The sequence below is a fragment of the Zophobas morio genome, unplaced genomic scaffold (genome assembly GCF_036711695.1).
Source record: "Zophobas morio isolate AGI-343-1 ecotype UQ-CSIRO unplaced genomic scaffold, CSIRO_AGI_Zmor_V1 ptg000398l, whole genome shotgun sequence".
In the NCBI taxonomy this organism is placed as follows: domain Eukaryota; kingdom Metazoa; phylum Arthropoda; class Insecta; order Coleoptera; family Tenebrionidae; genus Zophobas; species Zophobas morio.
The window spans coordinates 4,021-27,113 of NW_026972502.1; the positions used below are offsets into that span (position 1 = coordinate 4,021).

At 34.4% G+C, this 23,093-nt stretch overlaps 4 protein-coding genes across 6 annotated transcripts; 3 read left to right on the forward strand and 1 right to left on the reverse strand.

The window, feature by feature from the left end:
• Positions 1 to 238: 238 nt before the first annotated feature.
• LOC135120561 (unconventional prefoldin RPB5 interactor) lies at positions 239 to 1,909 on the forward strand. The gene is made up of 7 exons (XM_064044885.1): positions 239 to 275; positions 916 to 983; positions 1,044 to 1,157; positions 1,268 to 1,403; positions 1,458 to 1,549; positions 1,599 to 1,707; positions 1,764 to 1,909. The coding sequence occupies exons 1-7, from the start codon at positions 239 to 241 to the stop codon at positions 1,907 to 1,909; spliced, it is 702 nt and encodes a 233-aa protein (XP_063900955.1).
• Positions 1,910 to 7,733: 5,824 nt separating this feature from the next.
• LOC135120602 (ribosomal RNA large subunit methyltransferase E-like) lies at positions 7,734 to 9,601 on the forward strand. Its single transcript, XM_064044936.1, has 7 exons — positions 7,734 to 7,909; positions 7,960 to 8,098; positions 8,160 to 8,292; positions 8,373 to 8,484; positions 9,193 to 9,247; positions 9,308 to 9,401; positions 9,477 to 9,601. The coding sequence occupies exons 1-7, from the start codon at positions 7,809 to 7,811 to the stop codon at positions 9,599 to 9,601; spliced, it is 759 nt and encodes a 252-aa protein (XP_063901006.1). The 5' UTR covers positions 7,734 to 7,808.
• Positions 9,602 to 9,788: 187 nt separating this feature from the next.
• LOC135120603 (uncharacterized) lies at positions 9,789 to 10,558 on the reverse strand. 2 transcript variants are annotated; one of them, XM_064044937.1, is made up of 4 exons: positions 10,420 to 10,558; positions 10,129 to 10,292; positions 9,933 to 10,074; positions 9,789 to 9,877 (listed from the first exon to the last, which is right to left on the reverse strand). In XM_064044937.1, the coding sequence occupies exons 1-4, from the start codon at positions 10,490 to 10,492 to the stop codon at positions 9,801 to 9,803; spliced, it is 456 nt and encodes a 151-aa protein (XP_063901007.1). In that variant the 5' UTR covers positions 10,493 to 10,558; the 3' UTR covers positions 9,789 to 9,800. The 2 variants fall into 2 exon arrangements, with proteins under 2 accessions (XP_063901007.1, XP_063901008.1); XM_064044938.1 differs by having other exon boundaries at positions 9,933 to 10,070; positions 10,127 to 10,292.
• Positions 10,559 to 12,909: 2,351 nt separating this feature from the next.
• Positions 12,910 to 17,633, forward strand: LOC135120582 (huntingtin-interacting protein 1-related protein-like). 2 transcript variants are annotated; one of them, XM_064044913.1, is made up of 29 exons: positions 12,910 to 13,047; positions 13,240 to 13,371; positions 13,435 to 13,599; positions 13,660 to 13,817; positions 13,871 to 13,961; positions 14,015 to 14,148; positions 14,313 to 14,381; positions 14,427 to 14,478; positions 14,531 to 14,634; positions 14,686 to 14,761; positions 14,823 to 14,933; positions 14,986 to 15,057; positions 15,157 to 15,249; positions 15,306 to 15,385; positions 15,437 to 15,493; positions 15,550 to 15,634; positions 15,693 to 15,808; positions 15,869 to 16,041; positions 16,098 to 16,194; positions 16,261 to 16,311; positions 16,364 to 16,459; positions 16,520 to 16,583; positions 16,641 to 16,754; positions 16,808 to 16,895; positions 16,956 to 17,005; positions 17,122 to 17,226; positions 17,274 to 17,350; positions 17,413 to 17,496; positions 17,547 to 17,633. In XM_064044913.1, exons 1-29 carry the CDS (start codon positions 12,948 to 12,950, stop codon positions 17,619 to 17,621), a joined length of 2,769 nt encoding a protein of 922 aa, XP_063900983.1. In that variant the 5' UTR covers positions 12,910 to 12,947; the 3' UTR covers positions 17,622 to 17,633. The 2 variants fall into 2 exon arrangements, with proteins under 2 accessions (XP_063900983.1, XP_063900984.1); XM_064044914.1 differs by having other exon boundaries at positions 14,989 to 15,057.
• Positions 17,634 to 23,093: the final 5,460 nt, after the last annotated feature.

Genomic DNA, 23,093 nt, shown 5'->3' on the forward strand with positions numbered 1-23,093 from the left:
ATGGCTTTAATGAACTGTAACGGGTTTAATACGTGAAACTATCATACCGAGGTCGAGAGTTGCCGTCGAAAATCAGCGGTTAAGAGCATTGACGCGCATACTCAAGGTCGTAGGTTCCACTCCCACCGCCACGACTCTCTTTTTCGGTCTTTGATAGTCGCGTATTTAACCTCGCCTTCATAAATTCTAATAAACTGAACAATTTGCTTTACGATCCAGACCTGATTCCATTTGAAAAATGGAAATCGGACTTAAGGAAAAGAGGTTTAACAAAGGTAGTGAAGTAAAATCAGCTGTTTATGCACATTTTAAAGACAAAACTTCAAACTATTATTATGTGGGTTTAGAAAAGTTATTCTACCGATATAATAAGTGTATTTTAAAGCAAGAAGATTATATTGAAGAATAAAATTTTTTAAATAATGTCACATGGGCCGTATCACGTACCTTATAACCACCAGACAAATTACAACCTATTTATCGCCTGCGTGGACATAAGGTTAAAAAACTACAGACGGTGCACAATCGCTAAAAAATATCGTCATTGCTCTCTGATTTATATATGATTATTTACTGCACCGTGATCTAAGACTGTATTACATTTAATCGCCTTCATGACACAAATTAATTTTTAAAATACAGACCTATACTACAAGTACGGGATACCATTTCAGCAACTCGGCTGGCCCAGTACTGTAGATATAGCTACGAAGGCACTAGGCTTTCAACATAACCTAAACAATAAATTAGACAAGCAGAGATATAGCATAGCGTTAATGAGCAAGATAAACAATAATTAATAACTTTAAATTTTGTTATTAATGGCCTACCTAAACAGTGCAATTATGTAGGCCTCTCCCCTAACCCTTATTACCCTTTTGTTTAACAATAAAAAAATATAAAAGCGGGGTTAAGGCCCCATCTTACAACAGGCGTGTTTGCCGATGGAATATGTTAGAATAGCTAAACAAAAGTATCAAGAGGTTTCACATACCGACCCTGTTCTCTTAAAAAACTCCTTTTTTTTTTTTCAAACTATATAGGCTTTAAATCAACTTAAAGAGAAACAAATTGTTTGGGAGAAATATAAGAAGGACTATGTGTCTGTTTCGGAGCTTCTTTCACGGCTGCCTGAAGTCACCAGACATTCCGTCATGGTACGTTCTTTTTTTATAATAGTTTTTCCCCTTTTTTTAACCTTGAAGACTTGATAAAGAGAATAGCAACTTTACATTTATATACTGATACCTTTTTAAAAAAATTCAAGGTACCAATAACAAAGGTGGCCTTCATTCCCGGCGTTTTGGTACATACGAATGAATTTCTGGTCTTGATTGGCAGTGAATACTTAGTTGAAAGATCAGCTAAACAGTCCTTGGAAATAGTTGATAGACGTTTGCAGTGTAGTTTATGTAAAACTAACTCAACACCCTTAAGGGTTAACAATTATTTTTAAGTTGTTATGAATAAGAAAAAGGAAATTGATTTACAAGTTGAGAATTTCAAAGCACGTATTGAGGCTGCTACGGAAATTATGGCTCCTTCTTACGTTGGTAAAATAGAAACTTTTGTAAATTTTTTAACTAACATTAGAAAAGGATGAAGAGGGAAATGAAATTGTTGAAATTAAAGAGTGCGCTCCCGAAGTAACGCGTGACGATTCTAACATACTTTATGGGGACGACTTCATTACAGCTGTTAACATGGGTTTTCGGATGTGTTTTAAAGACACAAATAAAGAATAGCAATAAGTTTTAAAATAGATGAGGACAATGTTGGAAAAGCTTTAGATGTTGTAGAGAAACAGCAGGATTTCCGAGATGAAGTTGATGAGGTCGAAGTTGCTTTAAAAGAAAAGCGTACTTCCAAATTTAAAGCTCAACGAAATCTTGAAAAAAGGGGTTCTTGATTTTTTTGGTTAATAAAGGATACTATAAAGTAATTATTATTTTATTAATCATCCATTTATATACGGCCTTATCGGATGGGTTGAGAAAATTAACTTATTACCAAAAGTTTAACTTATAAATTGTACTTGGGAAAAATGACTTTAGCGTAGATGTGCTGAAAAGTCGCATAGAAAAATACAAGCATAAAGTGTTTTTTTTAGCAATTAATATTATTTTCTGTGCGCTGTAGCACTTTTAATTCGTTGCATCTGTGAAATTCTAATCAAAGGTATGCACTAAACCATTTTATTATATATTATGCTCATCAACTCTCCAAAAGTACTAGTTCTGTAATTTTTTCCAACTTTTATTAGACACAAGCGCTGTTTATACTTTACGAAACCATAGACTTAAAGTCGAAATAGTTTGGTTTTACATAAGGATATACTAAGCTTTAGAATCTGAATAACTTGCATCATGGGTAAAATAAGTCTGCTACAAGAGCTGCAGGTGTAATCATACCGTCTGCTAGAGAAAAAAACAAAGTGGCCCTTCATATTAATTACTCTGTTCATGAATAATAACTTATGCTGCATATATTAAATTGCCTAAAGTCTTTTTGTTTATGACTTTTGTTTTATGCCCATGTTAAGTTGCAATAGTAGTTATCTGGAGAAAAATAGTAAATAAACCACTAAAAACTTTTCATAACTAAAACAGTTCAAATTCCAATAGATGGTCATCCAGAAAAACCCTTAAGGTTTAATACCTTCCTGCGCCACTTTTTAGCGTATTGGGAAAATCTAACGGTGCAAAGCAAAGTGCCAAGTTCCTACTGCCTTCCCCTGCCATGGAATTGAATTTTCACGGTTTGAAAACAGTTTCATTATGTTCGAGGCATTCCCCCAAAATCTTCTTCGTTGGGTTCCATAAAAGGCTTCAGTTGAATTCATATACTTTTTGTAGCAACACTACTTAAGAAAGTTTTACCTCTTTTCTTAGTGTATATTTTTACGTATCCCTCTTACACCATGGCCTATTCCTTTTTTAGAAAACAACTATATTACAAATAGTTAGTAGCTATTCTATTAATTGCAAGAACATAATCTACATTTTAATAAGCCCTTTGCTGTATACTTTCTTCCGGCTAAACCTACTAGATATTACATTTCCTACAACTTCTATCATTTTAGCCGGCTCTCATATTTCCTCCTGTTTTTTAAAATTCCGCACGCCGAAAGGTTTACACCCATTTTGTTCTACTAAAATAAAACGCAGAGAAGTAAAAAGTAGTAGTTTCCTCTCTTGCAGTGCGGTCTAGGAAATTGGTTAGGTAACAAAGTTACTAGGTTGCCTAAACCGGTCGTGAAAGGGAAAACTACAAGTTTCACTTTTCTTCGTTCCAATTTAGTTGAACAAGCTAATTAGCTAACATTTTTAGAGCGCTAGTGAGTTAGTTTCGCCCTACTAGAGTAGAATTTTATTCTTAGTAATTGTTTTCTTATTCATGTTAGGCGGATCAAATACCTTAATTTTCCCTTACTTATTAGGGTACGATTAAAAAGGGTTCTATGAGCCCTCCCAGGTAAAACAGTAGAATCTCAACCTGTCGAAAGTAGTTCATTGAGATACCTAGGTTTATTTACGAGTAAGTACTCGAGAGCTTTAAAGCTTTATATGAACTAGTTTTTCTGTGCATTATAGGTTTAAGGGTAGCATTAAATACTTATGATTGCCCTTACAATTGTACAGGATTAACTTAAAACACTCAGGGGCTATGGTTAAGTTTAAAGTCTTATAGTCATCCGGGGAGATTATACGTTCACTGTAGAAACCGAATAAATACACCTTTTTGTCCTAGTATTTAGCTGAAAACCATACTAACAAGTTATACTGCAATGTAATTATGCCCAACAACAGTTGATGGGCATGGCCTCCTGCTTTATACCAAGGATATTCCGGTGACGCAAGGTTATAAACCGCTGCTCATTAACTTTGGAAACCATCTGGCAGTTAATGAATCTGTGTACGATTATAGAGTACTTTTAAGTTACGCAAGTTAAGTTATCAATTATTAAAGTAATCATTAGCTGTCTTACTTACTTTACATATATGTACAGGCGTCTAACTATGATAATACTCTGTTAAGGATACTAGCATTCGACTCAAGTGCTAACATTATAAAGTTAATGAGCTAAATCATGATTCATTTCCACAGACGATCCTTCCACTGGCGTGAGTCTCTAATGCAGCAATCAACTGCAAGCTTAACATATCCAGGAAAGATCTAAGGTAAGCTAAAACCTTCCTCAATTCTGCCACCAGTCCAAGGTTTACCATTTTTAAGAACAGTCATCTCTGACCGTACATAAAGCCAACTTGTGAGCTCTCCTAAATTAAGTAAGGTTTTTTTTCCCGTACAGCACTTGTGTTTTTTGGCGTTCTTTCATTTAAGTTATACGAATATATATATTATTTCCATTGTTTACTTTATGATGTGAAGTCCTAAGACACCCTTAATTAATAATTGAAGAGATATATTATAACGGAAAATAAGTAAAGTCAACATACCGGGTTGAGAGTAGTCGCCATAGCTCAGCAGTATTTATGAGGGAGGGGTTATGGAGACCGAAAAAAAGATTTGCTTGAGCGGAAATCGTCCCATGACCTCGAGTATGAGGTCAACAAAGGGTTTTTATTTAAACTGTTATACCACTTTTTTCAACATATTTTATAGTTCATTGATCTCATTTTCATTTAGTAATTATTTAATTAATATTAAGAGTGTGAACACGAACAGGAGTGTACGGAACTCTTAATCTGTCTTAGTTCCCATCTTGCCAGAAAGTGGACGCCCTTCCTAAGAAGTTGGAATAATTTATAAAGGTATTAATTTCTAACAGTTTTCCTTGAAAAATAAGTCTATAGAGACGATCATAACATTTTAACAGTTCTCTTTTGTACTGTTTTTCCATAGTTGTCCCTCCACAAAACTTGTTCAACTTGATTACCCTTTTTTTAAACTTAGCCCTATTGATTTTTACAATTACACTGCCCGAACTGATTAGATGCCCACAACCTCTTTCTTAATAATCATAATCGCCTCCCCTTAATAAAGAAACTGAAATCCCTATTTGACGTCTATGGTATTAAAGGGAGACCTACAAAGCCCTTGGTTGCAAGGTCAATATACACAATTTGAGACACAAAATTAATAGAATAACGCTATCACTACCAAACCTCAGCGCAGACGACGAATACAGATCTTAAACTTAGAAATAGGAAAAATTATCAAATCAGGAAACTTTGCGTGCTTTGAAGATACATAGGCTTTTAAAATCAAAGATTATGAACCAACTGAGCAACATCCTCAAAAAAAAACGCGAAAACATCGTATAGATTAACAAAAGGATCTGAAGACTATGAAAAAGGCACTTCAGAAGATAATGAAACTGCTAAAATGGAAAAATTAAGCAATATTACATCTCCACAGTTTCCCAGAAAGGCCAAATCACCAACGAATCCAATGCACTCCCCAATGTAGACCAAGACGACCAAGATAAAAAAGTAAGCATAGGACACTTTCAGATGAAGAAAGACCAAAAAACAGTACACAAAACTTACACAATACCAAAACAGAAGTCTTAGAAATAATCAAAATAACGAAGAACAACCATTAGCTAAATGCACCAAATATGACGATTAAAAAATATAACAAGAAAGATCTATCAAAGACACCCAAGATATACAACTATAAAGGAAACAATATTATTTATTATACCCCCCTATATAGTAATACGCACACAAATATATAAGAACAGACCAAAAACAAAGACTACGCAGTGACATACACAACACAAAGAAAATTCCACAGGAGGCCACTACATATGAAACACGCAGAGCTAAAACGAAAACCCACCATCTCGATAATACACAAACGGCCAACTAATGTTTCGAATCCACTCGCAACCGTATACACAAAGCAGAAGGAAACACAGATTAAAAATCTAAAAGGCCTAAAACGGAAGTGCTTCTTAGAAAAGATAGAGATTTCGACATGGAATGCAGGAGCTATGGAGAAAACTTGATAGAGAGGGACTATTTAAACCGCTATACTTATGCTGGAAAAAATCATGTGCCATAATGGATTCACATTAATTTGTCGATTTTAATACATTAGGAGACTAATATATTGTAAAGGGTGTGGAAGATAGTAAGCCCGGAAGTGGGGTTTGATTTTCCTGCTCTTTGTTTCCTGAGTGGGACAGCCCGACTGCTGTGTTTTACATATATATATTGTCTAATAAATTTCTACAATTATTTCTACTTTGGATGTAAATATGTCCACGCTTTTACAGTCACCACCTGTGATAATGTTACTCTAGGAATAATACTTGCGTCAAAAAGTGGTGCCCACCTTAGGGACGCAGAAAATTATCCTAAGTATCAACTCCCAATAAGTAGATACAAGGATTAACTACAAAACGGTGCATGTGCGCCTTTTCAAATTTGTTTAGTTAGTAAATTACTGATACCATTGCAGTTAGTTACCAGCTCTTTTATAATTACTTCCTTTCATTACTTTAGCTTCTTTTTTTCGTTGCGGAATAAATGATGGTACTTTTATAAAGTTAAAATATAATTTATTACCAGCTTTTTAATAGTTTTAAGGCTCCCAAACCTAGATTCAGTTATTAATATACCCCATCTCATTGTTATTAAAGTCATCAATTTATTAGCCCACCATACTACCCCGATTCCCTCTTGACCACATTTTCTATAGTATTTCTACGCATTGCGATGCAGTGTGGGTTGCCAGCATAGGTTATGACAAGGCCCCCCCAGTAGTGTCTCTAGCATCTATTGTTATAACCCTAAAATCATGTTCTTTAGAGATAGTAAGCGCCCACTGTAGAACTCTTTAAAAGTTAAGGATAGATAATATAGAAGAAACAAAAACGTTAAAACCAACAGACTAGGGCAAATATGGACGAAGGATACATCTAAGAGAGCTAAGGCATAACTAAGTCAAATCTGTGCACAGGCGAAAATAGAACTTAGAAGCTGGAAACAGTGTAAGGAAAGAAAATTAAAGAATCAAGGGGTGCTTTCTTATAAAGAAGTTACAGAATGAGACCCAGACTTTAGATAATAGGGGTTAATCATTAGTTTAAGTGCTAAAAATGCAAGTGTAAGTTAAGACGTTTTAAATTGCAGTGGGCGCATATGTAATAGATATTATTTTTGTCTTCTAACCAAAAGCACATAAAGTTCTTTTAGTATTTATACAAGTTATATAGCCACTATCTTCAACCTTATTTAATTATCCTTAATAATAACGGCAAAACAACAGTAATACTGCAAAATATATAACTTACCTTAGAAATGTAATTATATTTATACGACCAAAAAAATTTTGTGAACCGTTAAATTTATTAAAGTGCTCGGTTTAGTTTTTATTCCTTAATGATTTTCATAAACCACCAAGCATAACGGTAACACTCCAATAATTCTTCCAGATCTCTTTTTAGTTCTCCAGTTTTTTTATATAAAACTTAACATAATATAGCTAACCTCTTAAAATGCGTCTTAAAAAAATCAACAACAAAATGTTCGATTTACAGGTTTGAAAGCTTAACGCTATGAAGAAATATAATACAAGCTTATAGGGTGGTAAAATATAAAGTTTAACGAAATTAAGAGCGAAATAACAACTTATACATAGCTTTAAACTGCGTAAGAGGCACACCACTAGAACAAGCTGGTAAAATGGAGATTGGTTTGAGCCTCTACCCTTGATTGCATGCTAGTCTACTTGTTTCAAGCTTTTCGCTCATTTCTTATATTTCTTTAAGCTATGCCTATTAATACTAAGGGGAAGAATTTCTAAAAAGCTTGGAGTGATCCGTTAAACTTATCATGATATTAAGAAAACTAGCTAGATGGTTCTCAACTTTAAAAAATAGATCTGGCAACACGCCTCTTGTTGTGATAAAAGGAAAACTGCAAAAGAAAGGGAGGTAAAAATTTAAGCCTTTTCCCTTTGTAATTTTCCCTTTATTTCTTAAAGCACTAGTTCTTGGCTCCAAAATCATTCTCGTGATATATTTGTGCGTATGGCTGCCCAGGACCACTATCCTTGTCGTAGTGCATATAAACTAATTCATATTGACGAGAAATTTAAATTACTTAAACAGGGCATAACAGTTGTAAAGAGATTTTTTGTTTTTGAAAAGATCACCCGAACTAACTATTGACTTGAGTCTACAGGTTGACTTGGGTGCATTTCCAGGCGGCTGGACTAAAGTAGCTATCGAGAGAGTAAATTCTAAAATTCAAGGACTCTCTAGCAATAGCTCACATAAGGGAAAAATTGGGAAAGTTATCAGTGTAGACAAAGCTTGTTAAGTTTATAAAATTTGTAAAAAAAAATTATTTTATTATAAATTTTTTTACTTCGACCTCTTTAATTGATATTTTCAGCCATGAATCCTGTGCTTGGAGCGACAGTGTTTGGTAATTGCGATATAAATGATTTTTTGACTCTTGAAAAAATCAAAGGGGAGTTACAAGGCAAGGCAGATGTTGTCTTGAGGTATTTTAATGCAATTATTTATTTAGCTTATTAATAAATTTTATTAATCAACAAGAAAATAATGTTTTGGGAGATTGCTGATAATATTAACGGGTTTCATGTTAATAAGTAGCCGTTTGTTACGTTTGTATTGTAAGGTAGACTTTTAAAATTCATGGAATTACAAATACAGATTTTTACATGTTTTAAAGGGGTTTTTTTTATTCTCGTTCATCAACGTTAAGCTTATTTAAGGTCATTCTTTGACTTAGAAGGCGGAAATTTTTAGTTTTTAGATCATTGGGTTTTTTGCAGTGTTATTTACGTACTTGCATTTTCATTCTATATTTTGGTAAAAGCAGGCAAGCTTTTCTGAGTTCGAATTCTATTTAAAAAAATTTGTACCGGAAGGTATTAACCAGGTAGCATTAAGCGTTAGGTTATAAGAAAACCTCGAGATCCTTTACCTTATCACAAGATTACTTTTTAAACACCCGCTTTAAGGAGTCGTGGCATATGAGGCCTCGTTTTTACTAAGCTTTGCACTACTTTGACGTATTCAACGAATGGGGGAATTAATAACAATTTTCAAGCTCTAGCATACGTGTCCTTGATGGTGCTTTGCATCTAATAGTCGAGTATACTTTTGTTAATATCTATTAAAAAATTTTCATAACCACTTTAAATTTAGGAATTTTGCTTACACTTACGCATCTTTTGTTACTACAGCGATATGGCTGTTAATGCCTGTGGGATCCCTGAAGCTGATTTTGATAAAAACTTGGTGTCTGCTTTTCATAAGTCTATATGATTCAAATTTATGTTTTAACATGAACTTTTTAAGGAACTGTGCAGAACAGTATTAAAACTAATCCCCGAAATTTTAAAAAAAAAAGGAAAAACAGTTTTAAAACTGACTGGAAACGGTTCGCCGAACGGTAAACATTTACTTTTACAAAACTCTAAAGTGGTTATATAAAAATTTATATAATAACGTTAAACTTTCCTACCAGATTTTATCAAGTCTTTAAAGGAAAACTTTAGTAAAGTCAAGTTTTTTCGACCGGAATCCACCCGAAAATCATCCAGTGAAGTATTTATAGTTTGTCTGGGGTATGGTGAGAAAAATTCTACATAAAATTTTACTAAAGAAAAATGAAATCTTGATCAGTTTTTTAGTTCATAGACAATAAATAGTTCAAAAAAATAGTTAAGCCTATTTTCTAATTAGATTCATTGTAAGTGTTTCTCTTTACAAGCAAAGCAAACAGATGGCAGTGGCGGTGTTCTAATTTTAGGATAATAAAAATATTATTGAGAATAGTTGAGTATATTTTTTATTTAGAATGTTCGGAAGAGTGCTTCGCCTTACAAGCAAGACAAACAAGTGGCAGTGACTTGGCGGGGCTCGTAACTGCAAGCAATATTAAATAGTTACGACCTCTTCAAAATTAGAGCTTTTTTTTTACTTAAGACAGGAGCACGTAGAGCAAAATGTCTTTTGGCAAAGAGAACAAGAGCGGCAGCATTCCTTACAGAGCGCCCGCTCGCAGTCGCTACAGAGCTTGGAGCTTTCTTCCTTAAGACACGCCACGCACTTGTTTTTGCTGTCTTAATTAGAATATTAAGTACGAATTAGCCTTATTAGCCATTATATATATACACTAAAGAAGAATTGGCTTTGTTGTGTAAAAATTTGGTGGTCGTTTGCTCACGTAACCCCTTGTGGTTGTTAGTTTCAAAGTAAGCAGTCAAGGTGGACTGCAACTTACAAGGAACATGGTTCAAAAGACTCTCTTTTTCAACGCACGATGGGCTTGCTACTGGCCCTATAATAATATAAATAACCTTAAAATATTAAATTTTTTTAATATGCAAAATTAATTTTTAAAAAAAATTAATTTTCCGACCCACATGCTGCTAAAAGAAAAAATATAAAAGATATAAAAAACATGCCTTCCATATTCACCATTATCTTACTCTCATGACCATTTTCCATTGAAAGCGGACGATCTCTTTTAAAACCCATATAAAGTTGAATATGTCAAGAAACGCCGGTTGAGGCTCTTAAGCAACCAGAAAAAAGAGTTTAAGTTCCCTTCAACGCCGTGTTTTTGCTGGGGCACTTCAAAATTGACTACAGCGGGTTAATGAGGGTAGCTCTGATTTTTGGGCAGAGGTTGAATTTCCTGAGGTCTAATAATATTTTAAAATCGTCCCAATGAGTAATCACAATAGGGATGTGATTAAAAAGCATCGTGCTATTATATTTTTTTGAAGCCGTAAAATTAGTACGTATTTACGGAAAAGCACACTGAGCTCCACCATCTTTATTAAAGCAATATATTATAGGTTTTAGTTCTTTCCTTTGTCACAGTTATATAACCGCTAAACTTTAACCAGGGTCCTGAATCTACAGAATGCACTGATATTTATTACAACTCGCATCCGGGATTATAATTATTTCCATTACATACTTAAGTTAAATCCTAAAGCGACCTCTTAAACTTCTTTATTACAATGTTTTTGTAATTAGCAAATAACAAAAATTAAAGGAAACATGGAGGTGTATATTAAACTTAGGTTAAATATAAAATATCAATGCTGTTAATAATTAAGAAGCCTGTATTATACTTTAATAATTTTTATGTTGTCTGTCTTATATATCTATTCATGTTTTATATATAATATATACTAATTTTATCTACTTTTGTCACCTAGTAACAATGAAGTGCGTGTTTCCATAACATGAAAACTCGATAGGGTGAACTCTATTAGAAAATTTATGAGGGCGAGATTACGTAAGCAACCGCCGAAGAGTTGTAAGAGAGAGTCGCAAAGGATGGGAGACGAACTTAACAGCACTGAGTATGTGCGTCAACGCATTTAACTGCTGAACTACATTGACAACTCTCGATTCTGGTAATGTTTTTACTTATATAACCTGTTAAACTGCACTTATGGGCTTCGCTTGCCACAGGATTTTTGGTGACTGATTACATTTCTGGAATAACGTAAAGATCTTTCGTCACCTAAAAAAAGTTAATAGTTAGATGCAGCAAAATTTACTAGTATATTTGACTGAGAGTTTTCCTATTTATACAATTTAATTTAAGCTTTTCGGGTTACCTATCAACTGTAGCCTAGAGATTTCTTTTAGTATAAGTGTTTCTTTCTCGTAATTGTAATATTGTTAATATCTTGTGTCATTCAGTTGTTCTCCTCACTAAAAGATTTAAGATAAAAATAAAGATAAAGATCGATAAATAAAGCCAGCAAACCAAAAAAGTTCATTTATTTGGACAAAATTTATTAAGTCTTCTCGCTCATAAATTTTTAGGCCCACTAAGCATTTTATATATGCAGTTATATTGAACATGGCTTGGCAATACATATAAATCTTTTATTATATTTGTAAGTTCACAAAAGACACAAAAAACAATTTTCAGTATAATATCACTAAAACCATTGAATTAAATCATTGTATATTGTACGAAAAACGATAATTTATTATTAAGTCTTCGATTATTTAAATACCATAAATGTTTGCTGTACAATATCATGCGAAATCCGCACGGTAATTATAATCCAAATTTATTGTTAATCCTATTTACGGATATATTGGCCTTATACCCAACTAGAGCGATCAATTTTTTTAATACATGGTAGTAGGTTTACAAATTCTATAGACGTCTAATTAAGTTTATTTGGGCAGAGACATAGAGTAAATGGTTTATCTCTTCAAAGGGGATACCTTAGTTGACTGCGATTAATCAGTTATAGGGGTACACAGAATCACTAAAAGTAAAGAAATTTTTTTCATTTGTCAAATATTAGCTAGTAATGCTTCTTATGTATCTCAATAACGAAGTGTAAAATTCGCCAACTGGAGAGCCTCGACTGGGCTTTATTTGTGCAAAATTGTGCAAAATATTTTGCACCCTAAGTTTTAATTAAACTGTCTTCTAATACTTTATTTCTTTTTAAATAAGAAAACTATCCTTACAATCTTTTAAATAACTATAACCTATAAAAAGAGCTATTAAATTACCTAATAGGTCGTTAAAATAATTAAGCTTCCTTCAACACTTTGAACTATAAAAATACTATAAAAACAAAATTTCAACTCTATTAATGACTAATCAGTATATAATAAGTAATATATAATTTTATTTTAGCTTTTAATACTGCTTGACGTTAATAAAATTAGCATAGCGAAAATAATTCACTATTTCTTTCTAAGGTCTCAAAGTTACCAAAGCCAGAAGTATTAATTAAAAAAAATAAATAAAAAAATTAAAAAAAAAATTATACTCCGAACCTACAGTGGGGTGAACGTGTGATTGTAGATAAGAAGAGGCTAAGAGGCTGAGTGGCCCTATTAGTATCTTTTTCCACCTTTGTTATTATATTGAACCGACTTGGTCCCCCCTCTTAAAGCTAAGACTTTTTGCTGGGTTGTAAGTTTTTTTGCTCCCTGCGGAATGTCTAAAGAATGGCGACATTACGAGAAGGGTCAAGAGGAAGCTTTGGCTAAGGCGGCTTCGAATATTGAAGAAGCTCCGAAAGCAAAATATATTCGAAGTTATATATTTTAATTATTACATCGCATTTCACTGTCAAAACAGGATGTTAAATAGTTTATACAGGCTAAGGCGGTTAAAGAACCTATAGAAAATAAAAATATTAGTTTTACTAATATTACAAATCTTAATATTAAAAATTTAATACTTATTGTCGGTAATGATATAGTAATGGTTTAACTACCTTCTTCAGAATCTATCATATTGTCCTGGGAGCTTCAAAACTCGGAAATTTTTTGGAAGGCGATTTTTAAGTTACCTTTAGGCACAAACCCTATAATGTGTTATAAATCCGTACACATTATACATAAATTATTACTTGAAGGTATTTTTTTATAAAGCCCTAGTTTGGTTTTCACCTCGTAGTAATTACACAATTTTCTCTTAGGCCATCCCAGCTTTATATCAGAGACATACACATTTAAAAGTAAACTAAATCAGTTAGGAGGCCTTTGGAGCCGGCAGACTACCTCTTACTCTCCGCTTATATCCGCCTACCTTCGTTTTATTAGCGAAAAACTCGATTTTCATCATCAATATGAGAATCTAAAAGGTAAGACAGAAAGGAGCATTACAAATCTTTTATATGTGCGTTGATATGTTTCTTTGGTAGGTGACTTAAACTCCGAGTTGGGCCTGTTCTCCTCTAACTACGACTTTACGAGTGCGTACTCTTTGTGCATGTCCATCCTGGAGTTACACTCGTCCCTTATATTTGTCTCTTCAACTATTCTGGGCTCCCTCAACAAGCTTACTTCACCTGAGGAAATTGTATGAATGCCTTTTTACGAAAAACTTTCCCGTTCTGCGTAATTTGCTTAAAGGAATGTCGTGTTTCTGCATTCATACCTATCGTTCAAGAAAGTCGTGGTCTCTACTATGCCTCTCTTGAGCTCTTAAAACTACTTCATCATGGTTAGTCGTAAGTAACCAACTTTAATCTATTTTTTTAGTAAATAAAATAACAGAGCTTGATTTGGATTCCCTTGCGGATCTTGACAAAATTTTTTTAAAGCAGTGGCACCAATTGAAAATCCTTTATAATGATGTAAGAAGTTTTGAGTACTTGAGAAAACTTGTTGAGATTCCCGAACTAGGCGATGTACATTTCTGTTTTATTATTATTAAATCTTATAATATTGCAACCTTGCTATTCATTTTACCTTTTCTTGTTCCGCATTTTTAGTAGTGAACTTTGAAAGTATTCAAGTTATTTAAAACTAAAAGAAACTTTAATAATTTATAATTCCTTATTACTTTCTCCAGTATCCCCCAACTTGGCTGAAGGAAGGTAAGACTAATCTACCGAAAGAGCTTCAGAGAAGCGGTGAAAAAGTAAATTTGTGACTTTTTCGGTCTTTTTTTTTTAAAAAAAATTAGGATCTTGAAAGTTCCTGCAACCATGAAGAGTATATTGCCTTTTTAAAAAGGGGTAGACTCTTGCGAGTTTCGTGCTAAGTACAAGAATTATTTTATTTTTAAAGAAATTGAGCGTCTGAAAAATGAAGTCAACCGCTTGAACACCAAAATCGAAAACCTTTTGCAGCAGCGCAGAGATTACGATTCGCAGGCCGAGCAGGCCCGCTCGGTTACTTTTTAGAACCAACTTATATGCACTTTTTCTAATAATATAGACAAGCGTTTACAACAGTTAGAAGACACCAACGCCACACAGGCCAAGAGGCTCAAGGAACTGCAGGGGGTGGAGAAACAAAGTATTATACAATTGCATGATAAGCAATAAGTTCGCATAATAACACACCTTCATACCCGCAGTCGAGACTGCCACTTCCGAATTGAACTCTACAAAAACAAAGTTTGCGCAAATGACAAAGATGTACAAGAAACTTCGCGGAGATCACTTAGACTTGCTAAAGAAGTCCGCCGGTATGTACTCCGGAGCTCATAAAGCAACGCCCCTTTTGACGGTCTCGTTTAGCAGACTCTGATAAGTTTCAAGCAGAGAAGGCGTCCGTGGAGTCCAAGTTCCGGGAAGAAGCCAAGAAAGCGGGTAAGTGTGCTTACTTCTCAGAAAGAAAGCATTTGCTACTACTTCTCTGAGACCCTGAAAAGCTTGCTGCTGCATTAATTTACTATTAACTTTTATTAGAGAATTTAGAAAAAGAATTTTCGGCTTTAAAACTCGAAAATGAACGGCTTGATAAGGAGAATACTAAACTTTTGCAGTACCAAAGCAACCAGGGTATACCTGCTGTTATTGAATTAAAATATATTTTTTAAAATTTTTTAAAAATTAAGGAAAACTTGCCAGCGAAAATAGTTCTAAAATTGCTGAATTGTCAGAGGCGCACGCACGCGAGATTGAGGCTCTAAAACAAGTAAGTAAGCATATGCTTCTGTTTTCTTCTTCTCAGCTTTCGCCTGAGCAGAAATACACCGAAGACTTGCAAAAGTCTGCAGAGCGGATCGAGGCTGAGACCAAGAAGGTTGGCGGCTTTCTTTACAAGTCGATTTCCACATTTTTACTTTTTGTTTTATAAAGAGAATGGAAGCGAAGATGGAGAGCGAGAGGAAGATGCAGGAAGGCGAAAGAAAGAAAGATGAAAGCACCGCCAGAGAGGATATAAGTCATCTTTTTAGTGACTTTCGTTAAGCAGCGGCACTGAGAACATTATTACGGTGCAGATGGTGCCACCTCTCGCTGTGTAGAAATAATCAGACAGGCGATAGACGAATTGGACGGCAGCAGCGGCGGGAACGATAGCGCCAGCATTGCTTATACGCTCGAGTCGGTTCATAGGGTAGCCACGTGCTATTGCTCGCATCCTTACGTCTTGCTGAGCCACACCCCGGCAAGTTAGGCCGGAGCGGCAGGAGACCATGTGGGAGCTACACTCAGTTCCCTTATTGGAGACAAGCAAAAGCGGGTGCAGCCAACCTCCTTTGTAGACTTTACTCAATTTGCTGACGCCGTGGTTGCCATGCTGCACAACTCGAAGGGGCTCACTCGACTTGCAGAAGACGATAAGCTCAGGTCTTTCTTCATCTCTGCAAGGCCCGAGAACGCTTCATTATTGGTTTACTATACAGCAACAGTATTCTCACGTCCAATAAGGACGCGGCCAACGCTTCTATTGAGTTGCTTTTGTCGGGTAACTACCAAGACGGCTGCTCCACTGAGTCGCAGGTTTCGTTACGAGTGACATTGTTTGATATTCTTAGCATCTTTTTGACAATTTCCTTTGTAACACAGCTCGCGAAGGTCAAAAACGCTAAGGAAGAGTTAAAAAGCCGTTTTGACAAGGTCACTTTTGCTAACAAAAATTTGCAAAACTGTTACGTATGTCTGCTGAAAGGTAATAGAGGCCACTGAAAATCTTGAGGACAAAAAATACACCGACTCGAGTAAACTCGGTACCATTCTCGAAAATGAGTTCAATTCTGCTACGGAAGTTCGTAGTTTTCATCAGCGCCCGCACGGTTAAGAGGGACTTACTTTTCATCCACGACAGGCAATACACGCTGCCTCTAGAAAATTACAGGAAATGCTGGAAAAGGCGCAGCAAGAGCAAGAGGGTAAGAGTGGGAATTTCCTTTGGACCTCACTGCCCACATCCTGCTGCATTCATGTAGGGCTGAAGTTGGACGTGCACGAGAGCATCCTTGGAGGCTCCAAGTCCCTCATGGACTGCATCCGCCTGCTCATCCGGGAGGCCTCCAACGTGCAGAGCGAGATTGTCAAGCAAAGTTGTGGTTTGTGCTGTAAGCGATCTTTTTTTTTATTAGCTTCTACATAATAGGTGGCGGCTTTGCGGACTCCTCCACCTTTTATAGTAAAAATCACATGTGGGCAGAGGGCCTCATCTCAGCCGCCAAAGCTGTGGGCTGGTATCCTTTTGCTCTGTTGCTCCATCCACAATACATAACCTCTGCTTGGTTTTCTTATAGGGGCGCTGATGTTCTGGTGGAAAACGCGAATAAGGCCGTTTCTGGAAATGGTGGTTTATCTAAAAAAGTATATATATTTGTAAAGATGAACTTTGTGGTCTTTCACGAACCTAAACTTCTTAGCTTGTATGTAGTCTTCCGCTCTTTAATATATATTTTTTTGAAGGCAAGTTTGAGGCAATCAGCGCAGCTGCGAACAACATTTCAGCTTCTACAACCCACTTAGTTACAGCCTCCCGGGTTAAGGCTCCCAAACACAGCGAACATCAAAGTTCGTTTTTATTGCGGAAATATATACACATTTATGATTCCGCCTAGAGAGTCTGGAAGGAGCCAGCAAAAACGTCAGGGAGGCAACTAAAGAACTTGCGGCAATCTCGAAAAATGCGGCGCAGGTGTCTTTTTCTCAATAGTTTCCGCTGTATTTTTTATCGGCTACCAATAACTTTTTATTAAGCTTTTAAAAGGAGAAAGCCCAACGGATTTTTCAAATCTTTCAGACCACGAGGCAAGCCGTGTCGAAATGGAACAGCAGATTAAAGTATACTTATATATCTATTAACGAAAATAGTCCTAAAACTTTCAACTAAGATTCTTGAATTGGAGAACAAACTGGAAGATGCTAGAAATGTTTTATTTTCGCTACGAAAGGAAAGATACAAATAGTTAATAAAGTCGAAGAAAAGCACACATCGGATTTTGATAATATATATAACTTCAATTAAGCATGTAGAACAACACCCGTTAGCTGTGATTGTAATATTTTTCTACAAAGGATGCAGCAGCATTCGGTGGAACTATATTTTACTCAGTTAAGTTTTAGTATAGAAGTGCATCTTTTTACATATAATAGCTAAAGAGTTGCTCGGTTAACAAATTTTCTTCGTCCCAATTTAACAAGTTTAAGTAATAGTTTTGCAGAGTAAGAATACTATTACTTGGAGTAAAATTTTCACTGCAATAATACCATATTCACTTTAAAACACTGTCTTCATTAAGTTCTTCTTTAATCCAATTCTGTCTTGTGAAGCTTGACCTAAAAGTTGGTTCTAATTACTTTTTCTCATGGTGTTCAGAAATTGCCGTACTTTTATATAGTATTTCTTGATAATGTATAAGTATTTATTGGTAAACCACTGGTACTAAATATATTAAGTTAAGATAGATTCAAATCTTGGTAAGTTAGTAATATGAATGTACTATTTTAGTGGGCAATGCCTTTTAAAAAAATAAAAGTGACCCCAAAAATTTTAAATACTTATGTTTTCAAACAGAAATGGTTCACATAAAATTTAGTTATAGTCAAATTAATTTATTATATGTTTTTGTTCCAGTTTTTCAAATAATTATATATTGCGTTAGCATGCTGCCGTTATGAGTAACATAACTTAAACTGCTCAATCTACACTACTCCAGGGGTGGAATGAAAAGCCTCCATATCTCAAGTATAAAAAAAATTATTTAAATTCTTACATAATTAAATTAAGTCAGGGGTAAGTGAGCCTTTACTAATTTTCTAGGTATAAAGCTAAAGTTCTATTAAGAAAAAACTACCTTAGAACTGCTATCATATTTTCTATTATCTGCTACACTGTTATTAATATAGATAATTACCACTTATATTTTCTTATTAATGTTGTTACTAATTAGTACTATTTCTATATTGCTGGATTTTTCAGTCAATAATTTTGTAAATATTTATTTCAAATAACCAGGCAGAGGAAGTTTTTATCTAAAGTAGTAAGACGTTACGAAAGACTCTATCCAGGAAGGTAAGAGGAATCATAACTTAGTAAGATGGCTAAATTTTTATTTAAATTAACTTTAGATGATTTAACGCAGTTTTTAGGTAAGCGCTTAGTATTACCCATGAATTCGAGTTCGCAATAACGATATAATTGCGAAAGTAACATATACCGACGAGTTCCAATAGATATTCATAGTAATCGTTTGCAGTAGTTGCATTACATCTATGATGAAGGTTTATGAATCAAGCAAAGTTACTAATGCATAAGTCATTTTTAGTCTCGTAATAGTTTTGTACATTACCTAGTATATTATCGTTATTTGTAATAATTTTACATTATAGCGGATATGAAGCGTGCATCGCATTTCAATTTTTTTACCAGTTAACTAATTTAAGCCTTTTAACTTGGATAATGACAAGACATTTAACTAAATTATAGAGAGGAGGGGACCTAGAAAAGGGTAACCTTTAAGGACCTTTTTTTCCCTTGAGATAAGCATGGCATGAATCTTTAAAAGGTAACAAACACACTTTCTAGTTTGTTAAGCAATTTTTAAAAAAGGTAAGGTAGGTTGTATACATTAAATTGCTGGAGTGTAGATTTTAAACTGCTGTAAATAATAGTGTCATCGGCTTACAACGCCAAAAAAGGTTTGAGCTATGGGGTAAGATGTTCGAAAAGCGTATAAGGAAAATAAAATAGATGGTTACAGGGCTAGGGAACCCCAGCATTAAGTAATATAAATCCGATAGTTCTTTATCTATGCGAACCACATAGGATGTATCACTAAAAAATTTCTTGGACCCATACCAATATGCTGGAGGTGTGTATTTGATTTTTTTAATAATTTAATAATATTCTCAAACCTTTTTTTGTATTCAAACTTTAAATATAACACGTGTTTTAGACGGTTACCGGTAGTGCGCGCCAGCACATATGTTACTAATAACGGTTTTGAACTATATCTTCGTGGAAGAAGACGGTGATGTGAACATTCTTCTGTTTTACTTTCGTTTGCATGCGCAAGCTTTCGGTTAGTTGTGAGCTGGTAGCTAAGTGTATTTTTACTTCAATAAGACCTTTATTTAAAAAAAATATTTGATGAAAAAAAAGGCTAACTTTTATAGGAATTTTTTTTTAAGCAAGATTTTCACCTGAGTGGAGGAGTTAGAGAATATTTAATTGAAATAGTAAGAGGACTTTGAAAGAATTTTATTTATCTATCTCTACTTTTCCTTTGACAGGTTTCTAGTATCTAACGTGTTAAAGTTTACTAAACGGCGCTTTGGTGTACAAAAACAATTTAAAGGCGTTACAGGAAAATCTAGTATACGCGCTTGAAAATTGAGAAAAAGAAGCTGAAAGCCTTCTGTGAATTTATCTCTTGTTTTTCGGTTTGAAAGTGGTAGAGAAAGGCTAGAAGGAATAGTTGTCTTGTGGAACTGCTCAGTGAGAAGTCAAGTGAGTACACGTTGGTTACAAAAAAAAAATATTGTTAGGTACTCAGTGTGATAACCGCTTTAACTACTTTATTAAGAGGGTTAAACTGGTGTATTCTTTCGAAGTAGCATCATGGTTCGTAAGGACTGAAAAACAGAGAAAAATATCGGGCTCCGACGTTCACCCCTTGGCCTAGAGGTAAAAATCTGCAAGTAAACTACCTACGATAGAGGCGGCCCCTGAGACACCTGGAGACACTGCTCGTCAAGTCTCCCCGGGTGGCATGCCGCAGTCTTCCTTCTCCCTTTTACCCCTCCCCCCTACCCCTCGACCTTCGCCTTGTAACCCTCCCTTTTTGATTTCCTTTCCTTTAGCTTTTCTCAAAAAAAAAATCACGTAACTATTTAGCAGGTTAAAGCCTTATTCATTGACGGAATTAACCAGACAAATTACTTCTATAACTAAAAATGGCTGTGCACCATCTCCCATCTAATCAAGGAGCTTTCAATCTGCCCGAAAATTATATTTGTAATTATATAAAGCACACGTTTTATATTGTATAAGTAAGCTTTCACTTATCTACTTACTATTTACCAGTTTTTTATATATAGTTTACAACGTAAGTAACAAAGTACCTTAAAAAAAGCCTTCTCATTAACTTAAAGTTAGAGTTATTGTCAAGCTTGATTTTTAAATGTTTAAATAACTAAATACTTCTCTCTTTTTTTATGAAGCAAATTTTACATAATGCTTTTAAAATTAGAAGTTGAAATAAAAAAAAACGGAGATAGCTTTAAGTGTTTAGTTTTAAAAATTATTAATAGAAATATAATAAATTTATTGTCTTACGCAGCTAAAATTCGCTTTATAATACCCTTTTGATTAATAAATTAATCTCGTGGGTAGCAGTATTTTCAAATGCTGCCTTTATCAGCTTTATACTTTTTAATCTTCACTTTTAAGTAAATATTTTAAATTTAAAAATAGCGTTGTTTTAGTTTAGTTTGTATTATTATTTTTTGACCGAGAATGTGTGGGTGGTATGATTTTTAGGTTTAAGAAAATACGCCTGATGAGGGAAATTTGAATATAAACTGACTTGAGTGAAAATAAAAGTTATACAAACAGAGAAATGAACATTTGCTTTTGTTTAAATAATACAAAACATATTTGCTTGACCCGAACAAAGTGAAACTAAGAAATAAATAAATAAACCAAATTATTGTTGACATTGTCGTTCGTAGGGTGAAGAAATAAAGCTTGTAGAAAGTCTTAGGTCCTATGAACCCAACTTTTTATGCCCCAGCCTCTGAGAAAACGTATTACAACTGGATGAATCTATCTTAAGCACTAGTTGAAAATAAGTATTACATAAAATCTGGCTTAATAAATTAAAATATAAGTAAATCTATTTTAATATAGAAAATCACCTTTATGAACTAATCCTTGTCACACGAATATGATAAAAAGATAGTTAAGGAAAATATAAATAATATATATCCTGTGAGTTATGCATATGTGTACTTGGCTTAAAACAACTATTGACCATAAAAATTTGAAAAGGTTACCTTACCAGTGTTGACTTTCATAGGTAGTTATTAATATGTATTAAACTCCCACCATCTTTTCTTTCGAAGTCATATACTTTTTAAATTTTCCTCAGAAGGATTTGTTAACACCGATAAAGTCCATTGACTACCTACTGGTCTTTCTATGTATACAAATCTTTTTAAAACAACTAGACTTTTTTTACTCGAGCACTAAAAAATTTATTAGCTTTCTTAGACTACAGAAGTTCTCGGCTTTGTCATTCTTATCATCCTTATACAAAGGTAATAAACAAGGTCAGTCTGTTACATGCCTTCTACAAGGCAGGAGATTCCTCGTAGTGTAATAGTTGCATACTAAAATAACTAAAATCGTTGTAACATTTTCTATTAATATGCACAACTAAAAAATAATCTCTAGCATAAAAAAGTTAGGTATCGCCAAAAAAAGAACTCAACTTGGTTTTAAATGAAAATTAATTGCACAATAAAATACCTTTTTCCAAAAAGAAATTGCATATTAAAAAAAAAAAAGACAGGCATTCGTAGGTGTCGGTGGTTATCGGCTTCGATCACTGCCATGCCAAGCTTCCACAGCACATCTAAATCTGTAAAGGTCTTCGTAGATATATTTCGCGCAATCGCTGTGGCAAAACTACGGCATGTGATTGGCGCGGCCACTGAAGGAAGTTCGTCTTTGCGGAGCTCTCAAAAAAGAGTTTTCCGCTGCTACGCGCCGCCCTACGACGAAGACAGGGTGGAGCTCTTCCTCTATATTTAACCAAAAGTATACCTTTTCTACCAAGTTTGTCTCCTAGCAATCTCATTTCTTAAAATAAGTTGAGTGATGAAAGTTGGCGTGGCAGTTTATGGTCTATATTACAAGTTATTATTTTTAAAAAAAAAAGGATGAAACATTATACAAATAGGATCGTATTTCTAAAATTATATATATAGAATCGGCCGGCTGTCCAGTACTAGGTAGTAACACCTTCAATTGCTTTTTAAGTCGATACTGCACGACCTCGTAGATATATACACCTATTGTTAGACAGGTAGTTGGAACAAAGGTAGGAGAAGGATTTTTAATACTATCTTATCATCCACCATGTCTTTACTCGGGTATAAATAACGAAAGTCAGTTTTTGAGATCTACCAATCTTCGAAAGGACGGGCCACAATGTCCCGAAGAACTAAATATCAGCGGAGAAACACCTCTCCTGGACCTCCTCTATTCAGTTTAAAATAGTTTCGAGAATTATTAAGACCAAAAATGTGAGCCCAAGAAAGAATACAGGGGGGGGCCTAAAGACTAGCCAGCGTGGTTACTAGTTATATTTTCTCAGGATCTACCCTTTTTTACAAAATATAAAATATAAAAGCATATATACTGAAAACTAAAA